Raw genomic sequence first — 26,504 nt, 5'->3', positions numbered from 1 at the left:
TGTTTGTTTTCCTGGTCTGTTTTGCATGTTTGGTTCTTGGTCAATTATTTATCAGCCCTGAGCTCACATCACACCCATGTTTCCTCCAGCTAACATGGTGCTATTCCCCATTCCTGCCCTTCACTGCTGCATACAGTCAACATCCACAGCTTTGCATTGCCTGTTTAATGATCCTGTCTACATTTAATTTATTTAATTTAATTAAATACATTTAAATATCCTTTCTGCTAGAGAGAGTAGGGCTGGACTAAACAATAGAACAACCCATGACTGCCTACCCCAAAATCTATATTAGGGATGGTAAAAAGCTAATTTGTAAATGCTGTTGCTTATCAACAGGTATTTCTCATTAAAAGTACAAGTGCTGGATCTGGTGTATTTGGTTTAGGAAGTTAATTGAAGATTGGTATATATGTGTGTATATATCTGTGTATATATATATATATATAAAATGTATATATATGAAGCTTGAAATTAATTATTTCTGAGGCCTGCCTGATCAGTCACTTACTTTTGAAATTCATTTCAATAGGTTTAAAATACAGAGCTAAAACAGAGCCAATGACCTCTCCCAAACCAAACTCCTTCATACCCTGAAGAAACAGACCACATTATTGATTGCAAAATACTTTAAAGTAAATTTTTAGTCATACCAGAGTTAGGTGAGTGTTAATGGGTTACTTACAGGCCTTCCTGGAACATGAGCACAGCAGGTTTCTGGTGCTCAGTGTAGAAGAAGGCTTCTGAGAATCTCCTCACCTGAGAAAGAGACACACACAAATTAAACCTAAGATCTGCTGAAGGGTGACAAGTGCCATCAGTCTAAGAACTGAGCAGTGATTATCAGGACCAGATTCCTTAGTGTTGACATTAAAAAAGAGTTCAATTCTGTTTCATTTTCCCAGTCCAGCACAAAGCAGCTGGTGTTGTTGCGTATTTTGCTGCAATATGCAACAAAATATTTCTTCTTACTTCTGAGGTAAGAAGAGTCCCTTGACAATAAGTCAAAGTTTGGTTATCTGCATCCTCTGGCTACTTTTCTAAAAAGCTGTCAAATTTACCATTTTCCTCTGTAGTATTAAAGCGGGGAAGATTTATTCCTTTCCCACTGTGCAAAAAGCAGTAGTGGAATGACTTACTAAATTAGAACAATTCATAATTGACCATCTCTTCTATGGGAACATCCACAGGGACTCTCAAACTACCACGACAGCAAAGAAAGCCTTACATATCAGTGCAGAGAAGAATAAGCCCTATCACAGTAGAAACACACCTGCCTATGTCATGATACTTATAAACTGAGAGCTCTTCTAATCCCTTCATGGACATTGGATCTGTTCAGTGTTGGATAATCAATTACAAAAAAGCCATGGATCTGAAGTGGCTGGCAGAGCACAGACTGTGAAATAAGCTATAAAAAATTCAGTGCTGTCATCTGCCCTGGAATAAGCTTTTAGTTTAAATGAATCAAGCATAATATGCAATCAAATGTACTGAGCTGTTAAACTGCAGACCACACATTCCTAATAATAATTGTAAAAGTGACCTCTGTTACAGGGACAGAAAATGGCAGCAAAAAGCATATGTCAGAGCATCTCAGCATCTCCCTAAATCCCAGCTGTGCTTTAGCAAACAGCCTTTATGAACAGAGGATGAGCATCCCTTCAAAAAGACTGTGTCCTAACAGTAGGATTTTTCATCTCGGGCTCTCAAACCATTTTCCAGAGGTGAAAAAGTATAATTACGCCCAGTTTATATGGGCAGGAACCAGAGCATACAAAGTTACGTAATTTAACAGAGGTCAAAAAGATAGTTGGCATCAGTCGAGGCTGGAACAAACCACAGGCTGAGGTTCACCTTGCTGGAGCTGGGAGCATACGAAGTTGAGTCCTTTGTCCGAAAGCCACCCAGGTCCCCTCAGAGGCAAGGGAGACCTTGTCACACAACCCAGGGAAGTTTCAGCATCAGGCACTCAGCCACTTCTTCCTGAATTTTATGCCCTATTTTTGCAAGCTCCAGGGGAGACTTGTCCTGGTCACTCTGACCTCCACTGACTTTGACAGGTGTAAAACAAAAAGCTGAGGTGTCGATACCTATATTGTACACTCCTAATGCATGCAAGGTGAATCCTGCCCTTTTCTCTACTGTCCCTTCTCTAATGATTAGATCAGACTTTGAGTTCAGCTCAGGTGATGTGCTGAACTGGTGTCTGGTCAATAACCAAGAACGTCCTGATGGAAGACAGAGCACTCGCTGAAATAATCAGATAAGCAGATCTGACAACATTCGCTCAAATGACAAGTGGTTTTGTGCCGTCTTTATTACCAGGTACAAGAAGCAATTTCAACATCAACAATATTAATATTTTGTTGTGTGCACTGTACTGTGAGAAAGGCAAATAGCTGTATATATGACAGTGAAGAAAACAAACCCATATTCCTTACGCTAGTTTTGTGAAACCAGTAGAGATTAAATCATATTCCTTTTATTAGTCACTGTGATGTTTGGGTTTTTTAAAACAAGTGTTTATGATTTACAGATATCTATCAAGTATAGGTGACATTTACCCCTTCCCACCCACCTCCTGTTCTGTGTCTGATCCTGGTGTTCAAAGTCTACTCATTTTACATAGGATCTTGGGTCACACAAAGTCAACAGTCTTTATTCCAGAAATTGAAATCTGTAATTTCAAATCCTTGGCTTCACCTCTTCTTCCCCTCCTCTTCAACTGTTGTTATGCTCACCCCATTCCATGTAAATAGTCATAGAGGCAGAATTGCATTGGAAATATATATCCAAATAAATCTCCGATGTTTATCAGGAGGTGACCATTACTGAACTTGTTTTTAACTTCTTAACATTACCCTTAGCATGTGATGTTCCTGAGTCAGATAAGCTGTGACTTCTGGATGGAGTGTTGCCACCTCTAGGAACTGGGTCCATAGGGCCAGGAGGTGAGAGCAAAGCCAGGTGAGATCCTTGCTTATCTGTTCTGCTATCTTCTCTGGATTGCTCAGCAGCTGGAGGAGAGAAAGGAAATTATGAGATCAAAAAGCACTACGAAAACGAATCAGTTCATAAATCAGATTAAGTCCTTCTAGGAACAACAGCAACAAGAAAATTTCTTGAATTTTTTCAAGAAAAATTTCTCTTGATTTAGGACTATTATTACTAAAGCTACCATTTTCAGTTATTTTACTCCAAATAAAGCTGGTGAGACATTTTCTTTTCCTCTTTAAAATCACATATTTTGGAGCAAAGGGTCTCAGCTATGCAATTAGAGAGCAAGAAGTGGGAACAGATAATTTTTTGCAGACACTTTACTGCAAGTGTAGTAACTGGGGGGATAAAACATCAAAGCATGTGGGTTCCAAATTATCCACCAGATGGTGCTGAATGCTCTGAAATAATAAGCCATGGCCGGGATCTGTTAGCAAAAGGAGCCCTCTCAGCCATGTCACATTAGGATACAGATGACTGACTGAGGGGGAACCAAACAAGAAACCTCAAACCAAAACACTGCGTCCTCAGCACATGATGAAAACAGACAGCCCAGGCTGTGCTGTTGCCCATGTCCCACACGAGAACATGCTGGGGCTCTGTTTGCCCTCCAGCTCTGTGCTAAAGTTGTATGAGAAAGCAAAGTCTCTGCACACCAAACTTCCTGGTTTCTCAATTTCATGGAATCATACAGTCCTAGAATGGGTTGGGTTAAAGATCTTCTTCCAACTCCCTGCCATATGCAGAGACATCTTTCACTAGACCAGGTTGCTCAGAGCCCCATCCAACCTGGCCTTTAACACTCCCAGGGATGGAGCATTCACAGCTTCTCTGGGCAACCTGTGCCTGTGTCTCACCACTCTCACAATAAAGGATTTCTACCTCATATCTAACCTAAACCTGCCTTCTGTCAGTTTAACACCATGCCCACTTGTCCTAACACTAAACACCCTTGTAAAAAGTCCCTCTCCAGCTCTCCTGTAGCCCCCTTTAGGTACTGGAAGGTGTTAAATTTTCTCCCTGGAGTCTTCTCCAGGAAGAACAAACCCAGCTCTCTTAACTTGTCAACTTGCTAATTTCTTTAATGAGACACCAACATTGCATTTTACCTCCATGTTATTCACCAGGTCTTTCTTTTTTGTTTTGGTTAGGACTGCACTCTAGCCGAAAGCCTGCTTATTTTTCACATTTTATTATGCAGGTAGTTAGCAGATTGGTGACACTGCAAACTAAGCCACAATTAAAAGCAAATTGTCTGTGTGTGAGAGAAGCAGAGAAAATCTGTGTGTGGATAAAACAGATATTGTCACTGTGTTTACACTGTTTGGATGCTGTTCTGTTTTAATCACTTGTCCAAAATGGTGCAAGCTCCAGCATCCATTCTGGTACGGGTAAAACCGGGGGGATACTGGGAAACAAAAGATTCTGCCCAAACACTTCCCTTTGCAGAGTCAGGGCATGATTTTATTTATGGCACCCAATTTTATATGCTGTATGTCAACATTAATTTTTCATTTGTTAAGTCAGTAAGCTGTTCCTTACATCATAAACTGAAGGCTCAGTCTTCAAGGGAGATGCATTATTAATGCAAATCATCTTAGGTGTGTGATAGCTATTTTTCTAGTTTATTGGTTGTCAAATATTTGAATTTGTCATAGAGGAAGGAAGGCAGGAAGGCAGGAAGGAAGGCAGGAAGGCAGGAAGGCAGGAAGGAAGGAAGAAAGGAAGGAAGGAAGAAAGGAAGGAAGGAAGGGGCTATTTCTAATTGTGAGAGTCTTACTGCACTGAAAATTAGTCTAGAGGAGACTCTAGATTGTGTTGTCTGTCCTATAACCTTAACAGCTTCTAAATCTAGTAGAGATGAGCCCAGTAAATTATGCTACTCTAAGTCAATTTTATATGAAATCACATTTCCTTCAAAGTGTCCAAGTCAGGACTTAAAACTAATAAATTTGTCATTTGAAGCAGTTTTCAAGCCATGGTTGACAAAGATTTTTTTAGGTCACAATTTGTAGCAGGAGTGTAAATGGACTTCTCATTTGGCTTGGACTCATCTTCCCTCCATTAATTGTTACCAAATTCACTTCCCCAAGGAAGTGGTGGAATCACCAATCCTGGAATTTTTCAAAAAATGAGTAAGTGGCACTTTATTTATATGGTTTACTGGGCAGGCTGATATTCAGTCAAAGGATGGACTTCATGATCTTGGAGGTCTTTTCCAAACTTAATGATTCTATGATCCTATGATAAATAAAATATATGAAATCTCTGATTCTAAAACACTTTTTCCAGTGATCAGCGGGTGCTTGCATTTCTTCCTGGCACTCTTGATGACTTATCTTTGTCTCACTTGAAATAAACTTGGCAGAAGCAATTTCAAGAGAGTAGTTCTGTCACTTCTGTGCCAAAATCACTTTTTTCCCCCATGAGCTTCCAAACATATTTAGGTATTTTTATTTGAAAATATATGGTTGTACAACCTGCCAAAGTATCTTTTCTCCTGTCAGCAGAAAAGCTATAATTGCAACCTACCCTAAATAATTTTTTTTGTCATCCTGATACTCAGAGCTAGGCTTACTGAAGGATGTTAGAACAATCCAGCTGGTGACTTGTTAAAAGTGACAGGAACATTTTATACGGAACCAATCAAAGTTATGTGAAATAGTTGGTGGAAGAGAAACAGTCAACAAACTTTCTGACGGCACCAAATTCCCTTTTTCCCTGCTCTGATACATGACTGGGCTGCCTCAGAGCACTTGAAAAATAGACTTGAAAAACATATGGGCAGGTTCTGATGAAGGAAATACCTGCAGCTCCATACAAAGCTGGGATAATGTCTCTTCCACAGATAGCTCCTCTGGGGAAAAAACACAAAGAAAGACATCAGGTTTGAGAACAGTGGATGTGAAATATTAATGCTCTGCTGTTTATTCATGAGAGAAATTGGTAATTTGGTATCCTTGCCTGACAGACAAGTTTCTGTTTGGGTGTGGGCACTTTGCAATCCACTTTGCACTGGTGCAGGTGCAACTTCTGCTTATGCAACCTGGACCACTAAACCAGTAGAAGCTGTTGTTTTTGTGGCGACAAAGACAACATAATTTGGCTTTTTGTTTACTCTCTTTTACTAAAAGTTTGATTTTTAGCCTCTGGTATTTATGGCCAACTGTAGAACTGAATACAGAGTCTGAGCAAATGATGTCCAAGGAATAGTTGTCCCTGTTGTGCTGTGTAACAGTTGTCCCTGCGGACTGTGTAACAACATCAAATCCTGGCTAGTAAAAGATTGGGCATCTCTGTACTGCCCTGTGAAGTTGGAATTACCTCACCACTGCGAGCAGCAGGGTTTTGAAGTATTCCTGAGACAACCCAGCACAGGGACACCCCACATTAAATGCACCGCAGACTATCAGGCAAAGGAGGACATTGATCAACTCTCCAACTTTGGCAGCTCGATTTTGCAATGCGGATTTTTCTAATGGTATCCATAAAGAAACAAAGCATGAACAAAGCAGAACAACTCACAGAACAATCCCCTTCCAAATCCCCAAATGTCCCTTCTCAGATAGCACTAATAAATGGGAAAGGATAGACCAAGTGCCTTGAAAGGATGCAATCTTAGCTGGTAAAATTTGAGAAATAACCATTCCCACTTCTAATGTCTAAAGTAAGCTACTTTATTTTTAAATATAGTACTCAGGGAGCTAGAAAAAAACCAAGAATTAAGGAAATGTGCAGAGATTTATATTCTTGGATTTATCTTAACCTTCTGTAAAGACTTATGAGATTAATATGACCAATATAGATGGTACAACTGAATGAGTCATTTACATTTTTCCCCTGGTCAGTGGAGAAATATAGCAAGTACAAGGTGTAGTTTATGCCATGCCAAATTAGAAAGCACTACCTGTGTCAAATAACATATTTTTAAATGGGGATGTTTCACCCTAATGAATGTAAGGCACAGATATAAAAATTTGATTTATATTTGTCTTACTGCGTGAATCTTACACCCCATAATTTTACTGAGTTTTGCAACAGGTGTCAGAAGATCAGCCTTAAAACCAAATCTTTAGTAGATTTTCAGACTCTGAATAAAATGATGCAAATAGTACTCTGCTGAAGACGCTAAAAAGGGTATTTGCATTTAGCAAATTTTCATGCATTACAAGAAGTACATTTGCAAATGAAGTGCCTGCTTCAGTACCAGTGTTCCTTTCAATACCAGACAAATGGTGTTTAGAACATCAGTATGTGCTCTGGGGTGGTCCTGGAGTTGTGGTGACTCCATGCATAACTCCGCTATCTCACAACCTATAACCCTGTCTGGGCGAGCCATAAATCATCTATTATCTATACCTGTTAACCAAGATCCATAAAGCAGTTTTGTTGCATGTTCTAGTCTGTCTCAGAGCTCGTAAACTGCAAATTAAAATGTTGGTTTTTGGTTTTTTTCTCTTGTAGTTGGATTGAATAACACAGGGTATCACTTACCTATGACTTTTAGACTGTCTTGAAGGGAAATAGATGTTGGGGAACAAGACATGAAGTGGCAAACAGGATCTATCAAGTCCATGAGTGAAGCACAATGCATTGTGTTTGATAGTTCTTATATATAAGAACTATACCGGAAAATTTTACTCCCTTTTAAAACCTGCTGGCCAATGCAATCAACACTCCTAATGTAATTATCTCTGCAACATAACAAAACTGATAACTTCAAAACCTGCACACCACAGAAATACAAAGACACAATGTGAAATGTGAAATTATGAGCCACATTCCTTTAATTCGAAGAAACAGGTGAGAAAGCAGGATTTAGTCAGGAATGAGTCTCATTTTCATAGGTCCTCATGCTCTCATTACATAGATTACTAAACACAAATTACAGAGCTCCATCCTGCAAATCCAGCCAGCCTGCACTTGCACATTAAACCCGACAGGCCTGACCAGCCAAAAAAACCTTCTGCCAAAAAACCAGAAAATCTATTAAAAAATTGAATTAGAAAGGAAATCAGAATAATTTTGAAGAGCAAGTTGTAATTGGCAGGGGAGAAATATATTGCAAGTTACAAAGAAACCCATTTGCATCACCGTTCAGATTTTTCTTTTCAATTATAAAAAAACGTTTGCTCAAGAGAAAAAAATATATTAAGAGTCTTTCCAAGAGTTCATGGCCATTCAGAACTGGAAGTTACAATTTTCAAAATGCAGCTGAGGCCAAAAATCACTGAAAGGGAAGTATTCTGAGAAATGTATCAAAATATTTTATCCATCTACACATCAGGCCACATCCTATAAAAGGATTCACATAAGCTGAGGAGTCAGTCATCTTTAAGAGCATGCAAAAATAAACACTAATCAGACAACACAGCTGAAAATCCCTTGAAGTCTCTGAACAGACCAAGAATTTTGGTACTAAAGTGTGTGTTTAAAAATGCAGCACTCTAAAATATTCAATGATTTTAAATGTCTTTTCACTTACCCAGCTTCAGCTGTGGTAAATCAGGAATCTCATTCATTATGAGGGTGTAGTACGTGTGAAGACCCCTTTGAGCATTCAAGAGCAGAAGACAGAGATCCTTATGCCACTTGTATGCATGTTGCATGCAATTTTCAGATGGGACATAAAAGCTGCCCTGTGTAGCAAAAGTGTCAAGAAAGTAAAGTACAGAAATTAAAATTCATGGTCTCCATTTGTGCAACAGGTTTTCACAAAAACCCATTTGTGGACAGTCTCCACCCAGAAGTGGATTCATATCTTTTTACAAGAGTATATTGTGATAGGACAAGGGGTAATGGCTTTAAACTAAAACAGTGTAGGTTTACACACAATATTAGGAACTAAATTTTTTACTGTGAGGGTGGTGAGGTCCTGGCACAGGTTTTCCAGAGAAGCTGTGGCTGCCCCATCCCTGGGAGTGTTCAGTGCCAGGTTGGATGGGGCCTGGAGTAACCTGGTCTAGTGGAAGGTGTCTCTGCCCATGGCAAGGGATTTGAACTAGATGGTATTTCAGGTCCCTTCCAACCCAAGCCATTCTGTGATTCTTCAATTCTAATTAAGCAGATGGCACCAAAGAGATTTTAACCATCCCAATCTCCCAGCCACCCAACTAGCTAGATGTGTAATCCAACAGTATCTCATTCTACATGTTCATTTTGCCCAAACCATAACAAAACCATTAGGTCTCAGCAAGGCTGTCACACGCAAAGACCCTCAGACCAAACAATCCAACAGAGTAATCTATCTCTGTCCATCCCACATGTCCCACCATGGAGCCAATGTCTCTCCCCACAACACAGAGTGCTGTGCAAAATACACCCTCTCAGCTGGAGGGGAGGGGTGGAAAGAACTATAAAGATGGCTACATTCACTTTCCTTTTCCCTCCTTATCACCTCCTGCAAAGGTGATAGCTTGATGGTACCATGGTATGCTTTGCTATCCGTATTAGTGAACAAATGTAGATGGCATTGCTATCCCATCGACAAATATGAGCCACTCTGTACTCCAGGATCAATGTCTGTGCTAGTATATCTCTTGTGGGAGAATGTAACAGGACAGATCACAGCACGTTTACTACAAATATTTCTCAAACAACACTTTTACACTTAGAATGCAAGCTGAGTTTTCACTAGGGTACCATAAATCAGAAATTCCCACTTTTGTCAAAAGATGCTTGTATAAATTACTGATACTTGAAAGCTACACTGCTTAGGTTTAAAATGGAACTACTTATTAATCCCTGGGTTTGTGAAACATGGACAATTTGCAACTTAGTACACTGCTTATCACTCCTGGGATAAGAATACAATTCCTACAGGCCAGCCAGGTGCTGACTGCCTTTCTGGATGGTCCCAAATCTATGCATCTCCAGGAGCAACAGAGAAGAACCAACCACACACCAGTGCATCTCCTGTGTTTTTCTCCCTTTGACTTCCCTAAAACCTGTATTTCACAACTCTTGGCCTGAGCCAGGATGTTTCCCTCAGCTTCTCATGCAAATCTTCAAGAAGTTAACTAGAATTCTGTGGTAGGCACAAAAGGAAATGCTCTCCAGACCTGCAGAAAAACAGCTGATGATAATTGACAGAGTTGGCTGTTCTTCAAAGGTTTCAAAATCTCCAGCCTCAGCATGAATATTTTTTACTCTCACCATGGCCAAAACAAAAAAGGGAGCATAAAGAAATGCTGCTCAAAACAATAGAAAATTGGAAGTGGATTGATGAACAATGTCATGAAAATATGCCCTCCTTTATTATCCAATGCTGATTACTTTTTTTAGGTAAAAATTATTCTGGCATTTAAATGCTACACTGATGAGCAGAAGGAAGAAAGTGAGTTAATTTCATAGTTTATATGAACGCTATAACATGGTGTTGTGCATGACTACACTTTAATAGGTCTATTTTCAGCCATTCCTTGGCATAGATTATAGCATAAACATAAAAAGTAATAGGAAAATGCACCTGCAAGTGGGTTCAAAACTTGTGTGAATTAAAGGCGTTCAAAATATTACTCAATTAGTCCAGTGTTAAATTCTTTAGCGTTTGTTTCCTATCTTATGGTGCTTTTTAAAATTTGTCCTCAGCTGATTTACACTGGACAATTGTACATGTTCTACACTGTAGACACAGAATTAGAAGCACTGAGTACAACCACAACAGGCAAGTAAAATTTTCTCTAGCATTTCTCTCCATTTCAATGTAAACTTTCTTCAAATTACTGTAAGATATGGATGGTGTACCTGTGTGAATAGAGAGCTGAAAACATTGCTCCAAGCTCTCTTTCCTCTTCCTGTTCCAGCTCTCTGGGAAGAGTGTCTGTGCCAAAGAAAGGTGCTGTGCTTTGAGAATGCCATTGCATGAGAGCAGCCACGCTGCACAGACCAGGTTGTGCTGTGCAGGAGTAAGAGGGCATATCACTAAGCATTTTGATGAAATTCTATTAAATGGCAACTGGCTTTTAAACCCTGTTGTTTAGTGGGAACATCCATCCCAATTTGAAAAATCTTTTTGTCGAGGTGGAAAGTGAGTGTGACAGAAAAAAGGCGACATGCTCCAAATTTCTGGTTCTTCAGTGACTTAAAGACATTACTGCTCTCACAGGACTGCCTCTTCTGAAAGTTGTCACACACATACGCATGTACATATCTCTGGATACAGAGCAGGACATTACAGAGATTATTAAACCCACCTCAGGGACAGTTTAAACTAATGTGAACTAAGGTCTGTGCATCTTCATCTGCAGGGACCCCAGCAGGGCAGGCATCTGTCAGATGATGCCATTATAAACTGCTGCAGCTAAATCAGCTTATCCATCACTGCTCAGTAAGCTGAGAAATGTCAAGAAATGTTGTCCTTTGGGATGGTCTAAAAATTGCAGACCTTTCACATTTGCTATTTTAATTTCCTCTTCTGTGCAATTATTCAGGTGTTCCCCTATTTCCTTGTCAATAGCCTGAAACGGGGACTCAGACTACAATACTAACAAATCAAGTTTGGTAACAAATGTCACGTGCTGCTCTAAGGGAAAACACTGCTGTAAAAACAACACTCAGGAGAAACAGTGGCTCTGACCCATTAAACAACTATAAAGTGCTCAGCTTTCCAGGTTTCTCAACTCAGGATGATAGATATTGGTTTGCTTCTGGTTAAGACAAAACTCTCATTAAACCAAAAAATGATACTGAAGTTGACAATCCCACCTTTCACAAAGCCTGATGGCTGCTCTGGGCTTGTAATATCCATTGTAAAAGTACATGTTGGTTTCCTTTGTAAAGATTCTCATGACCTGTTGAGCTAATTCATTTGGCCTACTGTTATTTTAATTTCATTAGTTAGTAGGTAGACAGATTCTTCTATGCTGGTTGTAAAACGCATCTGCAGATTTCTTTTTCCAAGACCCCTTTTGTCTGTAATGGTAGACTGCATCTCTAGCTTTTGCCCTTTTCTATTTCTGAAAATTTTGGTAGGACATGAATGCCTGACAAATCTCACTTCAAGGCTTAAGACCTAAAAGTACTCTGATAGTAAAGATGGATGACAGCACAGAAGCTAGTAGTACTGACACAAAAGAATTTCTTCCATTGTGCCAACATCATTAAAGGGAAATAGGTCAAAAAGTCAATACATTGAAAAAAAAGGCATTCCAGAGACTCATCCAATACAGGATGGAAATTCGCCTTAGCCCTCCTTTTGTTATGAATGTGCTCATACAAATATTTTGCATTTTTTAAGCAGTAGTCAAGTTAGGTTCTACCTGAGCTTTTGCTGTTCTAATTTTCTCCCTGAATAACCTCACAACACCCTTGTAGTCCTCCTGAGTTTCCTATAACTTCTTCCAAAGGTCATAATCTCTCTCCAGCTAAAGAGCTCTGAAGGTTTTTTCTCACGAAGAATCCTGGGCATATAGGCCTAATTTCTCCATTTCCCTGTTAACTGTGATCACCATCGATCACAGTCATAGAATGGATTGGATTGGAAGAGACCTTAAAGGTAATCTATTTCCAAATCCCCAGCAACGGGTAGGGAGACCTCACACTAGATGATCACATAAAGAAAAACCCAGACAATTGAAAGATAAAAACTACTTCCTAGTGTTTTGGAAATGTAAAAGCTTCAGTTCACTTTGATCATGATGTGCAAAGCTGGACCCCAACACTAGACCATCACTGACCCTTTTCCATCTATCCTCTAAGCTGGTCTTCTGCTAGATTTACCCAGACAAGTAAAATAGCCTTCAATATCAACAACCCTAAACAAACTAAACACTCCTGGAAATATCCCTGCTGAATACATTTAAGTAAATCAGCCTTTTAAATTAATGGGTTACTTGTGCAATGCTCTTATCAGTCAACAGATTCCTCCTATAATTAGACTGTATTCCTTTATAAATGTACTTTTCCTTTATAACAAGAGAAAGGAAAATTACTTGCAAAAAGCAAACATCTTCATCAAATAAGGTTCACGTCAATTCATTATTCAAATGCAGAGAACAATTTGTGGATATTCACTTCCAGTGTACTACATCTGTCTAATATCAAAAGGTACCAACTGAATTTTATGCTTTGTAATGTACAGTTAAGTAGCTTGTATTTGTTTTGTATTAAAGCAATTTCATGAACTATGTTAACTATGTTCAACAGTAGCACTAACAGTTGGTAAATGAAATCATGTTTAATCTAACTCTTAACACATTTCACAATTCAGATTCGAATTGCTTGTCAGGAATTTCAATATACTAAAAAGCCATTTCTGTGTAAACAGACAAGTTTTGCAGTCTCCAAATATTTCCCAGTAGCAGAGAGAGCTACCCTACTTTACCTGCTTCTGGGAAAGATCTAGAGAACTGCTTGAAACTGAGGGATAAATCTCAGCATCCCAAGATAAATGCAGTTTCTGAGTCCACAGCATCTGCCCATTTGCCTGCAAGCCCATTTTGATTACCTAAGATGAAAATTTTATTCTGGCTTCAAAATCAAGGACCAAGGCTTTACTCTCTACTTTGGATGCTGTTTTCTAAGATAGGAGATTTCCTGTTATTTGGTGGTTGGAAATTAAATTACAGTTATGTCGTGAGCTAAAACTTTAGTGTTTCCACTTCATTAGTGAAAGTGCTGGAGCAGTGATGGGAGCAGGACAAGTTTTTACTCCATTTTCTGAAACTGGTTGCATGTCAGAAATTATTTTTGTCTTAAAGAGGTTATCATGTAAATATGTTAAAATGAACACTCAGAGAAAACTAAAGAGGAAAAGAATATCTTTTGAGCCATTCTTATGACAGAAATTATATTAAAGAGAAAAAAATAATCTAGATTATTTAAAATGAAAAACTTTTAATGATGATATTTCATGAGGAAAACAACAACCAATCAACAAAAAAACAAAACAAAACAAAGCAAAAATTCTGGATTTGGGTTGACTAAGAATATTTTTTTATAAATATATATGGTGTATATATATATAACAAATTTATACACATGTAATCATTGTAGAGGTTTAGACTGGATATTAATAAAGATTTCTTCATGGAAAGGGTTGTCAAGCATGGGAACAGGTTGCCCAGGAAAGTGGTGGAATCACTGTCCCTGGGCAAGTGTTCAAAATTCCTGTAGATGTTGCACTTGAGGACATGAGTTAATGATGAAAGTGATGGTGGTGCTGAGTTGACAGCTGGACTTGATAATCTTAAAGGTCTTTTCCACCCCTAACGATTCTATATGTGTGTATATGTATATGTCTATTTACATCTCCATTCAGCTATGAAAAAATGCCAAACCCAAACAACTCCCCCTCATTAATTCATTCATCAATACAAACATTTTCTAAATCCCTGTGCCAGGCAGTGAAAAATTATCAGCAAATCTAAAAAAACCCCTGTAGTTTAAAGACATGGAAGCCCACAGTTGCCAAACTGTGGATGCCATTCTGTGGTGACACTGTTTCTTCTCAGCCCAGTTTTGGAATTTGGAATATTTTTATTATTTTTATTTTTATTAAGCAACTACAGACTACATATAACAGACGTGATACACAAATCTTGGTCCTATCTGGCAGAAAATCTGTTCATCTCTGTTCTTCATCTGTCAACAGCAGATATGTGAACACAGAACGTTCTTGAGGGTAGGTGACACCCACATAAACCAGCTCCTGTAAACCTCTTTCCTCTAACATTCACTAACAGGAAGACAGCATGCTTATGGGAGGAACAGTTATGGACAACTAGGAAAATTAATATTTTCCATTTTAAAAAGTAAAACCAAGGACCAAACATTTAAGATAAATAGATATATATAACTAGGATGCACTTGAATGTATATATTCTATCAACTTATTAAATTGCATAGAAAAGGAGAGCCTGTATTGATTTACTAGTCTGTATTTGCTATGATGGTTCATTATCCAAAGCTCTAAAATAAAAGTAAAATCATTATAATATATTTAAATTCTATTTCAGTGACACTAATATCACTAATCCAAAGCTTCAATAAAGGACAATAATTAGAAAGGTATTGACAATATATAGAACTATTTATGTTATGCCTCTCACTAAATCTGTTATGTAAGAAAATGTAGGTTGGTATTTCATAAATACAATTTGACATTTATATTACCTCTAAAAGTTAGAGCTATTTTGTCAAAACCCCTGGGATAAAAGATCAGTAGGAAAAATATTTGACATTGCAGTCAGATTTAGTGACAGGTTCAGTGATAATTTACACTTTGTAGAAAATTAGCAGTTTGGAAGTTTTTTACTTGATACCCTTGAAAAATAGGTACCATCAGGCCTGAAAAAGAGCATTCTTTGAACAGGTAGAAGAGAATTCTCCTGGTCAGCTCTAATGATTATTGTTTCAATACTATAAGTTACTGTTCTAAATGCAGGCTGTAGGTTTATTATTTACAATTGGCCAAGGAAGAAGTGGCCAGGAGAGTATTTTTTAGGAAAATTACCATCTAAAAATACAATTCTAGTAAAGCAAAAATGTTTCACAGATTACACTGATTTCCCTTAAAGTTATTCTAGGAGAAAAAACACTGACCATGTTCCAAATGTCTCATACTGACCTGCCTAGAAGAAAAAAAAGATTTTTCATTTAAAATAAAATTTCTGGCTTTTTTCTTATTTTCTTTTTCATCAAGATAAAGTTCATATAGCAATATATTGTAGAATTTAAAGGTTGAAAAGAAACCCCAAAATACTTTCTTTCATGCACAGATGATTTGGTTTCTTGTGGGGGTTTTTCCAGATTTTTCCTTTAGGGTACATTACACATTTTTTTAATTTCTATGCAATTGTTTGAAGCCTATTTCCCTCATCACTTTAAAAACTGAACCTAGTGACTGGAGGTTATGTTACATCCTATGTATAATCACAAGTGTCTACAATCACAATGGTTCTTCATGTAAAAGCACACATAGGGTATTCTATTGAAGTTTTTGAAAAATTCTGATTATGATAAATAAGAAGGCAAAAAAATCCTTTTTCTCCCCCTGATCTCTAGGGTTATACATCACTATACAGAAAATTAAAGCTGTAAAAACATTGCTTTAGCAGTAAATTAAGCACTGGGGAAAATGTCTCATGAAAGTCAGAGCAGTGCCTGACACGAGGCATCCTTCTTCCAAGATGAGCACTGAATCATCTGGCACAAGAAAAGTTGTATGAATCATGTGTCATAGAATCATAGAATCTTTTGATTTAGAAGAGACCCATCAGGATTATTGAATACAATTCCTAGTCCTCAACTGCTTCTCATGTATCTTCCCCCCTAGACCCTTCACTACCTTCATAGACCTTCACAATTTTCATAACCCTTCTTTGGACACTTTGCAATAGCCTTATATCTTTCTCACCTTGTGGCACCCAACACTTCCCCCAGAACCTGAGGTGAGGCCACCCCAGTGCAGAGCAGGGCAGGACACCTTCCCTTGCCCAGCTGGTGATGCTGTGCCTGATGCCCCCAGGACAGGGTTGGCCCTCCTGGCTGCCAGGGCACTGCTGACTCCTATTCAACTTGCCATTGACCAGGACCCCCACGTCCCTTCCCAGAGCTGCTTTCCAGCCTCTCATTCCCCAGTCTGTCCCTACATCCAGAGCTGCCCCATCCCAGGTGGAAAATCTGGCATTTGCCCTTGTTAATCTCCGTACAGTTGGTTATTGCCCATCTCTGATTTCTTGAGGTCTCTCTGCAGGGCCTCCCTGCCCTCAAGGGAGTCAACAGCTCCTCTCAATTTAGTGTCATCAACAAATTTACTTAGTATTCCTTTGAGCTTTGCGTTCCAGCTGTTAATAAAGATGCTGAAGAGAATTGGGACAAGGATGGAGCCCTGCAGAATCCCGCTATTTGCATTGCCAGCCTGATGTCACCCTATTCACTACAATCCTTTGGGCGTGCTTTTCTTTCCCTCTGGTACATCTATGTCTGAAAATGACATGTTAGACCATATCTTCAAATTGTTATTACTAAGAGTCTGTGTAGGCAACATTCACAAAGGACACTGAGATATCCTTTGGCTAAGAGATGGTACAGCAACATTGAATAATTACAATTTTATGGGAAAAAAAACCCAAAATACTTGAGAATAATTTTTTATGCAAAAAAAGGGGGGCAGATTAGATACATAGATTTATATAAATATCTTCCTATCTATCTAAAGCTGGTCTTTATATGTAATTTTAAATTAAACATTTATTAATACATACACACTTATGGTGCAAATTCTGATCTCCTAAACAAAAATAACACAGTGGAGACATCAAAAAGGTCCTTAATACATTGTCCTTTCTGATTACAGGGAGTCCATGCTGTCTACTCACAGATAAGGAAAGCAAATCCACTCCTGTTTCTCTGATCAAACAAGGACCCCTGAGCTGAAGAGCTGCCTTGTTATTACTCATCACTGCAGGCAGCAGCATAAAACCAGTCAGTTTTTAAAAGAACACTTGTTAACATCTTTTTGTCTCTCCCACCTGTATGTACACACACATATAAAAAAAGGTACACCTTGTTCAATGATATTAACACAACTGTGCCATTACAATTGGCATTCAGGACATCAGAAAATGTCAAAAATGTTTTGATACAATTTTATGCCTAGCAACACAGAAGGGTGTGTTCAGCTGTGGCTCTGGCTGGGGTGGAGATGGTTTTATGCAATGTAATCCTACAGGTTAGAAGGTGGCAGAGTATTTCTCTTTATATCAATGCTGTATACTGTCTGATATTAGGTATATGAATAAATAGCTAAATAATTAAAAAAAGAAAATTCCCGGGATTTTATAGAACATTATTGGCTTTGTTTACAAAAATGTGCAGTGAATTACATAGGGATTAATGATCAAACTCTAATACATGTCCTAGTTTGCTTACAAAAGAATGGTGAGATTAGTGTCTAGCAAATCTTTTATATTTAGATCATAAACATGTCCATCTCAGCTCATCACCCTGGTCTCCCTTCATAGCACACAGAGAGAAACAGGAATTTTTGGAGCACAGTTCATCCCCTCTACTTCAGATCTTGATGTTATAGAATTACAGAATCGTTTGAGTTTAAAGCGACCTTAAAGGTCATTCCGTTCCAAACCCCTGCCACACCTTCCACTGGACTAGGCTGCCCAGGGCCTCAACCAACCTCCTCTTGAACACTTCCAGGATTGAGACATCCACAGCTTCTCTAGGCAGCCTGTTCCAGTGCCTCATGACTCTCACAGGAACCAATGTCTTCCTAATATTCAATATAAATCTACCCTCCTTCACTTAAAACCATTCCCCCTTGTCCTATCACTTCATGCCCTTGCAGAAAGTCCCTCTTCTGCATTCTTATAATGCACTATTCCCAAGAAATTCTTTTTGCTTTCCACAGATTTTGTATGAAGGAAAATTAAACTAGAAGCTCAGATGTAGAAAATTCAGAGATGGGCAGAGAAGTTCCACCCCAGTGCTTATTAAAAAAATATATATAAAATAATATTTCACACAGTTTTGAACAGAGAAAAATAAATGTGGAGCATCCTGAATTCAAATAGGTATTTTCTTCCCTCAGAGAGGAGAAATGTTTCAGATATGATGATCTGGATTCTTCAATCAGCAGTAATTGCTGACTCCAAGAAGCTGACAATCAGTCCCAGAGCATGTATTTTTGGGTCTAATGTGAACTTGGAAATCCTCTTAGGGAAAAAAAAGGAGCTGAAGGAACCTGAGATAGAAGTGGTGTGTAGGGATGTGAAGGCCTCATCTTGTCCTTACAAGAGAGAATGGCCACAGCTGACACATGAGCCAGCTGAAGGTACTTTGCCAATGCATGTGGGCTGGTTTGGCCCTAACAAACAAATTAAACACAGTTCTCTTGCAGGTTCCATTTCTCTCATGGTGTTTGGCAGAATATGCTATTAAACACAGTGAACTTCTATCACACTGCATGTACCAAACTACTTGGCTCTGTGTTGCCTTCTGAAGCACAGACCCGAAGCAAATGGTCACTCTGACATGCTCTTCATTTAATAAAAGCAACAACGACTGCAGTTTCCTATTTAGAAATGCCAGGGTCTATTATGTACTGACAGTCACTGCCAGAAAGAAAGTGACTTCAGGCTTGGATCTCTGTTCACGTATGAAAAGAGCTACAGGAATAATTGATTTTGCAGTTCAGTGCCCAAACGGGGAAAAACGGAACATGTTAAGTCAGCTTAAGAAGTATTTCCTTCTTCAAAGTGAAATGAAACACCCTTCTTTTGGCTTTTTTCCTTTTTTTTTCAAGACCTTTTTCTTAGCAATTACAAGCTATCTAGTCATTGTGACTTCATATTTCAAGACTTGTCACTTAAGCACCACAACAAACCTTTTACAACCTCTTAATGAGCTACAGATACAAATTAAATCATACCTTAAACTCACCTGTACACTGCAAAGTTAGACAAATTGCCATGTGCTGAGTCATGTTACATAGCACAGGATGCCATAGCAATTACTTAATGTGGGGAACAGTAAGGAGTAGGATGCAGAGAGGATGTTCATATGGAAAACATATTCCAACCTATTATAGTATATGCCTATTTCAGTTTCTCACAGAGGTGGTGGACTGAACTCAGCAGTCACACCACTCCTTCCTGTCTCTGACCACAGTGTTTTGGGTTTCTCTCTTGCTAGGAAAATGGCATTTCAGTGGGCTACAATATACAGGAGGAGAACCAGGCTGACACTGCATTCTCTAAACATCGGTAAGATTCTAGAAATAAGCCAAGTCTCACTGTAATTGTTCCACTGATATTCCACATGGGCTTTCTGAAATTTGGGTTCTTTTTTACCTTTCCAAAATGTTGACAGGAACTGCCTCAAAATTGAATATCAAAGTGATCAAATATTTGATGAGTTCTTTTTCTAAGGTACAATATTATCACTGGAATCAGACAGGTTAGGGTTATCCTGACTCATATCCTGCCCCTAAGCACAGGATTTACTGAACAGTCTCATTAATGAAATGTCCCTATGGCGGCCAATCTCGCTCTGTTTATGCAGCAGGTCATGAAAATGAAAACTTATCTGGGGCTACTTGAAATTTCCCAACAGACTGTGCTTGAGTTCTGTGAAGACCTTGAGACAACAGCACACAAAGCTGCCATTTTAAGCCAAAAATCAAACCACTTGACATCCTGCTACTCTCTTAAAATAAAATTTAAGATAAAATTTTCTCAGCTACAAATATGTCCATGTATGGAGGAAGAATTGTTTACTTCAAACACTGAAGCACCATTTGTGCAGAAAGAAAGAATCAAAGGCAAAGACAGAGATCCTCCTGTCCAAAGAAAGGAATAAAAAAAGAACCAGACGCAAGAAAAGTGCAGAAGGGATACTAAAGAGATGATAAAAAGTAAGTCTCACTTAAATGAGGTCGAATTCCTCATTTTCTGTTCACATTTTGTAGAAAAGACCTTTATGAGTTAGATGCTGCCACAAGCAAAATCTGGGGACCACTATTCATGCATCATAGAAATACAATAAAAAAATAGCATATCTTTCCTTTTCTGGGAAAACCTAAAATTCAAAGAGGCCATGTACATTAAAAAAAGTCTATTTGACTACATTCCACATCAATCTGACAGGCTGAGCCTTTGCTTTTATCAACACTCACTGGTATTATTTGTGGGGAACATACATCTATTGTCTTGCAGCATGGCATGGTGCCATCAAGAAACCAAGAACTGTGAATTATTTTAATAACAAGGGTATAGACATGAGCTCCTTGGGATTTTTGATACTCCTGCCTATTAGCAGGATGTTTATGAATTGCACCATTTGCTTTCCAGGCTACTACAGCAGGTGGCCAAGATCACTGAATCTTGTCATTTTGCTATCCCTGGCTTGGCTTCTGAAATTATAGGTAAGATCTAAAAATATGTTCCTAGTGGATTATTTTGATTCTTGATCACAGAGCATCTCACAGGAGGGAAGAGATAACGGTGCCAACCATGCCCACTGAAATCAATTTATTGAGAGCCTTGCCCAGAATTCACTGTTGAAATGTCTATAATCACAGAAGTTGCTGCATGTTGATTAATTACCTTTGTCTTCACAAAAAAATGGAGATAAAATATAAAACAATCTCAACACTATTTCTGATCTTTTCCTCATCCTGGCAAATTTAAACATTAGCAACAATGTCAAACAATGGCTAAAGAGGAAATATTTAACTGTCTTTTGACAGTGACAAATTACTTTAACCTTTATGAGCTCATTTTTTAAGCAGTTTGACATTTCGTTACCAAGGCAGAGTTCTAATTTTATTGTTTCCTTCAGTCTGTTACACAGCCACAAGTGTTACCAAGTAGGTTCCTATGATTCATATGCAAGTGAAAAGAAATCATGTCCCTATTGACAGGACTGTTATTTTTTATTATTATTTGTAAATGCTCCTGTATATCCCAGACTTTCTACTTGGTTCGTGATTGACTTCTCATTTTTCCCCAGAGAGGTGAGTAAAAGATTTTGACTTGTATAGTCTTTGTCAAACCAGATCAGAAGAGAAATCAAACAAGTCTTGTGTTTTGCAGGCAATCACAGTCAAGTATTTGATACTCATGGAGGAGACAGGTAAACAAAGAGAGCAAAATAAAAGCCTAAGCCCTGACAGCTTCAGAAACTGAATGCCTTCAAGCAAAGTCTTCTTCAAATTACCCAAATATTGGTTTATATCACAGCCCTCACAGTTCCCATCCTTTCAGAACAAGGACTGCAGGAATTGTCAGTGCTGTCATTTTGCACGATTGTGTCAAATCCTACAAAGTTCACAGAAGCGCCTTCCAGCAACGTGTTATCCCAGCTCTCTCGTGGTCTACAGAAATGGGGAGAAAACAAATCCTTTTATTGGGTCCAAATGTGCTATTTTTCAGGTTACCTGAATTTTGTCCATTATTGTTTTGTGAAAAATAATCAACAGAAAATCTGTCTCAATAATATATTCCAAGGTCTGTTGTAAAACCAAGTCAAATCAATTTCCATTACTTCCCTACTTATTTTGCTGAAGATAATTCTGCGACTCAGAGAGTCCCACCACTCAGGTAATTGAAGTGACCCAATGAGATCCATTAGATTTTTCTTTTAGAAATGTTTCAAAACCTGTTTTTAATCAGTATTATTTTATTTCAACCCCAGAATCACTCCCAGAAAAATAATTTACAGCTGGGCTTAAAGGTACCTTCCTTCTTGCAAAAAATTGGTCTGCACAAAAATTGCTCCTCTTTGGCCCAGGTGCTGTAATGCTGGATTGGTTTGTTTGATGTGGGGGATGTGGTTTCTATGCCTTTTGCTGCCAGGAAACAGCTCAGTGTCTAATCCTGTGATTATGCCACATTCCTGAAGTCTTCACTTATGACACTCTCAGGCAATGAATCATTTATAGGTCTTTCACATGCATGCAAACATACATCAAATGGAAAAGCCAATGATAAAATAATATACAGTCCTTTTTATCACTGCAGAAATCCACAGTTTCTGTTCTAACACTGAGACTGAAATAATGGCTAATAAGAATATTTCCTGGGTATGTTACTTTAAGCAATTACATTGATATGTTATAATTTAGTGCAACAAAATAGGGAACTTCTGAATAGCTGGAACTGTATAAATTTGCATAACTATTACATCTTCACAGGTTCATTTTCACAGCCCCATAGATACCTCCTGTATTATGCATAGCACATATACCAGCCCTCAAGTAATTTACACTCAAAGACAATAAAATTTCATGAGCTCTGGGTAGCTTACCATTTATTCTGCAGGCCATAATTTTACGGTTTTAAATAAAATACTTCTAATGAGTTCAGTAGCAGAGAAAGAGACTGATTGACAGCTCTGGAGAGTTGAACTGTATTTGTTTACAAAAGAAACACAATATCTAGAGCAGATCCAGAGCTTTACCGCCTACATGAACATTATTTAACATTGCCTTGGGGGTGCCCCGCTGTCCTGTTCAGCCTTTCACCCCTGCTTCTCATCAGCCAACTCTGTCTGCCAATGTCAGGAAGACCTAATTCCAGCAGAGACATTGCAGATTGCATCTAGGCCTAACGAAAACCTGTGAGATGGCAATTTTGCCTTGGGTCATCAAAGAGTAGATATATGGTGCCTTCAACAAACTTAATGGTTTTATCCAGCCCTTGGAAAGAGTTTGGGAATATTTTGGGAGACTTTATAGCAGCCTTTCAATAGTTAAGGACAACTTATAAGAAAAGAAATATGGGGACAGACTTTTCAGCAGGGCCTGTTGAGATAGGACAAGAGGTAACGGTTTAAAACTAAAAGAGGGTAGATTCAGACTAGATATAAGGGTGACATTTTTTGTGATGAGGGTGCTGAGATGCTGGGCCAGATTTCCCTGAGACCTGGTAAATGAACCATTCCTGGAAACACTCAAGGCCAGGTTTGACAGGGCTCTGAGTAACCTGATGTTGTTGATGGTGTCACTGCTCATCGCAGGGGGTTTGGACTAGATGTTTAAAGGTTCTTCCAATCCAAACCATTCTATGAGTCTCTGAAGAAGATAAAGAAGAAAAGTGATGGGAAGAGGCTTATCTGACTTGGCCTTATCTGATTTGCTAGCAACCAGACGCAAAAGACCAACAATACTGCAGCTCCTTCACATTTCACGACACACCCAGCTAACCTGGGATCATGCAGTGACTGAGTGCACAGATATTAACAATACATCAGACCCTATTTGAATACCATACTGTGAAGCTGGGAACAGTAGAGTAAAATACTATTGTAAAACTAGGCTGACTAGAAGCTTGATTTCTCAAGGTTTATGCCAGTCAAAGAAGTAGTGTAAGCTCATTTGCCTCTGACTGTGTCTGGCTTACCCTAAATCAGTCCTTAGATCTATATTCTCACCCAAGTCCTTAGATCTATATTCTCACCCAAGTATGAATATACTATATTCTCACCATGTAACTGCATGAATATTCACACACTTTTCCTGGTTATGCAAAGAGCTTCCTTGAAGCATTACCCAATTTTGATCCAAATATCTTTTTTTTCTGGCACTCATCACAACACTTGAATATAGATTCTGGATATATGATTAAGTAATGTCATCTTCAGAAGAAGTTATTCTTGTCCTGAAGAGCTTCTAAAATTATTCTCATTTTGCCATAAAGCTACAAAAAAGTGCTTTGTTGGCAAAACTTTTGTCTAATGCTATTGACCTCTGTCTGGCAATGCTTTTGCAAATTATAACACACTGACCCATCTCTTTCTCTTAGTCCACTCTTTTCTGATTGTCAGACTGCTGAATCTTGTCTGATCCTTGGAGAAAATACGAGACCATTTGAGTGGGGTCAGTTGGTTTTGCAAAAACTGATATTGCTGGGGCTGCATTTCTATGTGTTCCTCCCTAGCACTGCACCAAGACTTATAATTCTTATCAGCTGTGAAGCTGTTTCTTGGGTCATTACGACTGACAGGATAGCTGTGAACAGACGTGTAGGCTTTTTCTGTCACTTGGAGATTTGTTTCCACAAAACAAGTGGAAACAAAGTAGTTGGAAAAAGAGGGAATCTTTTTTTCTCATTCCCCAGTCTCTGAGCTGCTGTCTGGGACACTTGCCAGTAGCAAAGGGTTGGCTTTCAGATGATGGATCTCAACTCTGCTGTTGTTTGCATCTCCACTCGTGCTGGAAAGGCCGTCAGCTCAGAAGCTGTGAGAGTTGATTTGGTCTCCCTTCAGGAACTCTCATCATCAGTCAGTGGGAATTATTGTTCCTTAGGAGCTAAGGATTAGTGTTCCTAAGGGATATGAACATGGTTTTTAAGCAAAGTATCAGTGGAAAAAAAACTAAGAAAGAAAAAGCGAATCATAAAGTGCTCTTTCAAAAGGTAAAGAGCAGCCAAGTCCAATTCCTGAAGTGAGGAGTAAAAAGTCTGTTCCTGCTGCTCCTGCACTTAACTACAGGGAACAGAGAAAAAAAGAAAAAGGTATCATCCAAGCCCCTTCCTCTAAAATTATTGAAAAATCAATGCTGAAATCTCCAGAAAGGAAAACCTTGAATTGAAAGAATGTCAGCCAAGTGAATGACTGTACAAACCACATAAATGGATTCAGACAAAGTGAGAAATTACGGTGAGGGAAGCCAAATAAATTCTTCAGTATATAACTGTAATAGTAGTTGTGAAAGAGAAATAAATCCTCCATGCTTAGTCTGCCTTTTACCACACTACTCACAACTCTCTAAATTAGCCATAATAAAAATCCTTTCAGTTATATAAGTCTAGGAGAGATTAGGAAAAAGAATGCAGCAATCTGATTCTTTCCAATACATAAACAATGCAGAAAGACAGCAAAAAAAAATGTATGAAAAGAGTAACTTCCTATTCAAATTCTATTGCTTAACAAAAGGAATAAATTATCAGTCCAATATGAGCAATTCCCAAGGATTTTCTCCAGAACAAGTCTCCATCACCCTCCTGTCTGGAGTCTCACAAGAATCTCCAGTTATTTTCATAACGTTTGCATTGAAGATCCATAGCAAAAACATTGCAAGGATTTTTCACCACCATATTTCAGGGCCTAAACCCAAATTAATCTCAGCTTTGAACTCTATAAAAATTCAGATCATTTCTTTGCTATACTCTGCATATGTCTCATCAAAAAGCTAGAACCACAGAAAAGAAATATTCCAGTGATTAAGGAAACCAGTTACTGTCACAGTATTAGTTACATGTTTTCTGCTACAGCTAGGAAATCATTTTGTTCTTTCTAGAGATCAGCCATTTATCTTCAGGCAACCAAAGATTAAAGACTTCATCAGTAATTATAACAAATGGTGCCCTGAACATACTGATTAAAGATACTTGTCACTGTACCTTATAAAGAGCAGTATATCAGCTCTCTTCCTATTTCAGAATAATTATGTGTTGGACATCTGCTGGAGTCCCAATCACGGCTAATCATCATTTGCACCAGCAAGACACCCAAGGAATCTTTTAAAACCACCCATTACAACACATGCTTACACACAGAAGAAGTCTTTGCCATTATACACTCACACCGGAGCAGAGAAGTCCGAGATGAAAACTAAAGGCATTTCCATGTAAAATTAACAATTCCAGATGAAATTCTGATGTAAATGATACTTCTGCAGTCTGGATTAGCTACATTGAACAATTATAAGTAAAAGCTATTTAAATACTGGGATTTTTAAAAAATTGGTTTAAAAAACATAAATAATATGTATCACCTGTCTTAGAACCACAGAATCATATTACACATTACAATTCCCACAATGGAGCCTATGTGGGCTCTTCTCTGATGCACAATCACCACAGAATCAAAGGATATTCTGAGATGGAAGGGACCCACAAGGATCATCAAGTTGAACTTTTAAGTGAATGGCCTGTACAGGGATCAAACCCACAACCTTGGGGTTATTAGCCCCATGCTCCAATGAACTGAGATGATCCAGGGTCTTCCTACTTCAAGAGCTGAAAAGGTTAACTATTTGGCCAAAG

At 38.4% G+C, this 26,504-nt stretch overlaps 1 protein-coding gene across 8 annotated transcripts in view; it reads right to left on the bottom strand.

Moving 5' to 3' along the window:
• FAM135B (family with sequence similarity 135 member B) overlaps positions 1–26,504 on the bottom strand; it is a 271,906-nt gene that overhangs the window by 20,047 nt on the left and 225,355 nt on the right. For all 8 annotated transcript variants that reach the window (XM_017746687.1, XM_017746686.1, XM_017746688.1 and 5 more), the window contains 4 exons: positions 8,486–8,639; positions 5,808–5,857; positions 2,865–3,020; positions 686–759 (listed from right to left, as the gene is read on the bottom strand). In XM_017746687.1, coding sequence (XP_017602176.1) covers positions 686–759; positions 2,865–3,020; positions 5,808–5,857; positions 8,486–8,639 — 434 coding nt within the window. The remainder of the gene's footprint in view (positions 1–685; positions 760–2,864; positions 3,021–5,807; positions 5,858–8,485; positions 8,640–26,504) is intronic.

The sequence above is a fragment of the Corvus brachyrhynchos genome, unplaced genomic scaffold (assembly GCF_000691975.1).
Source record: "Corvus brachyrhynchos isolate BGI_N302 unplaced genomic scaffold, ASM69197v1 scaffold89, whole genome shotgun sequence".
Lineage (NCBI taxonomy): Eukaryota > Metazoa > Chordata > Aves > Passeriformes > Corvidae > Corvus > Corvus brachyrhynchos.
The sequence above is the reverse complement of the archived record's forward strand: the minus strand, read 5'-3'. Positions and strand labels throughout refer to the sequence as shown.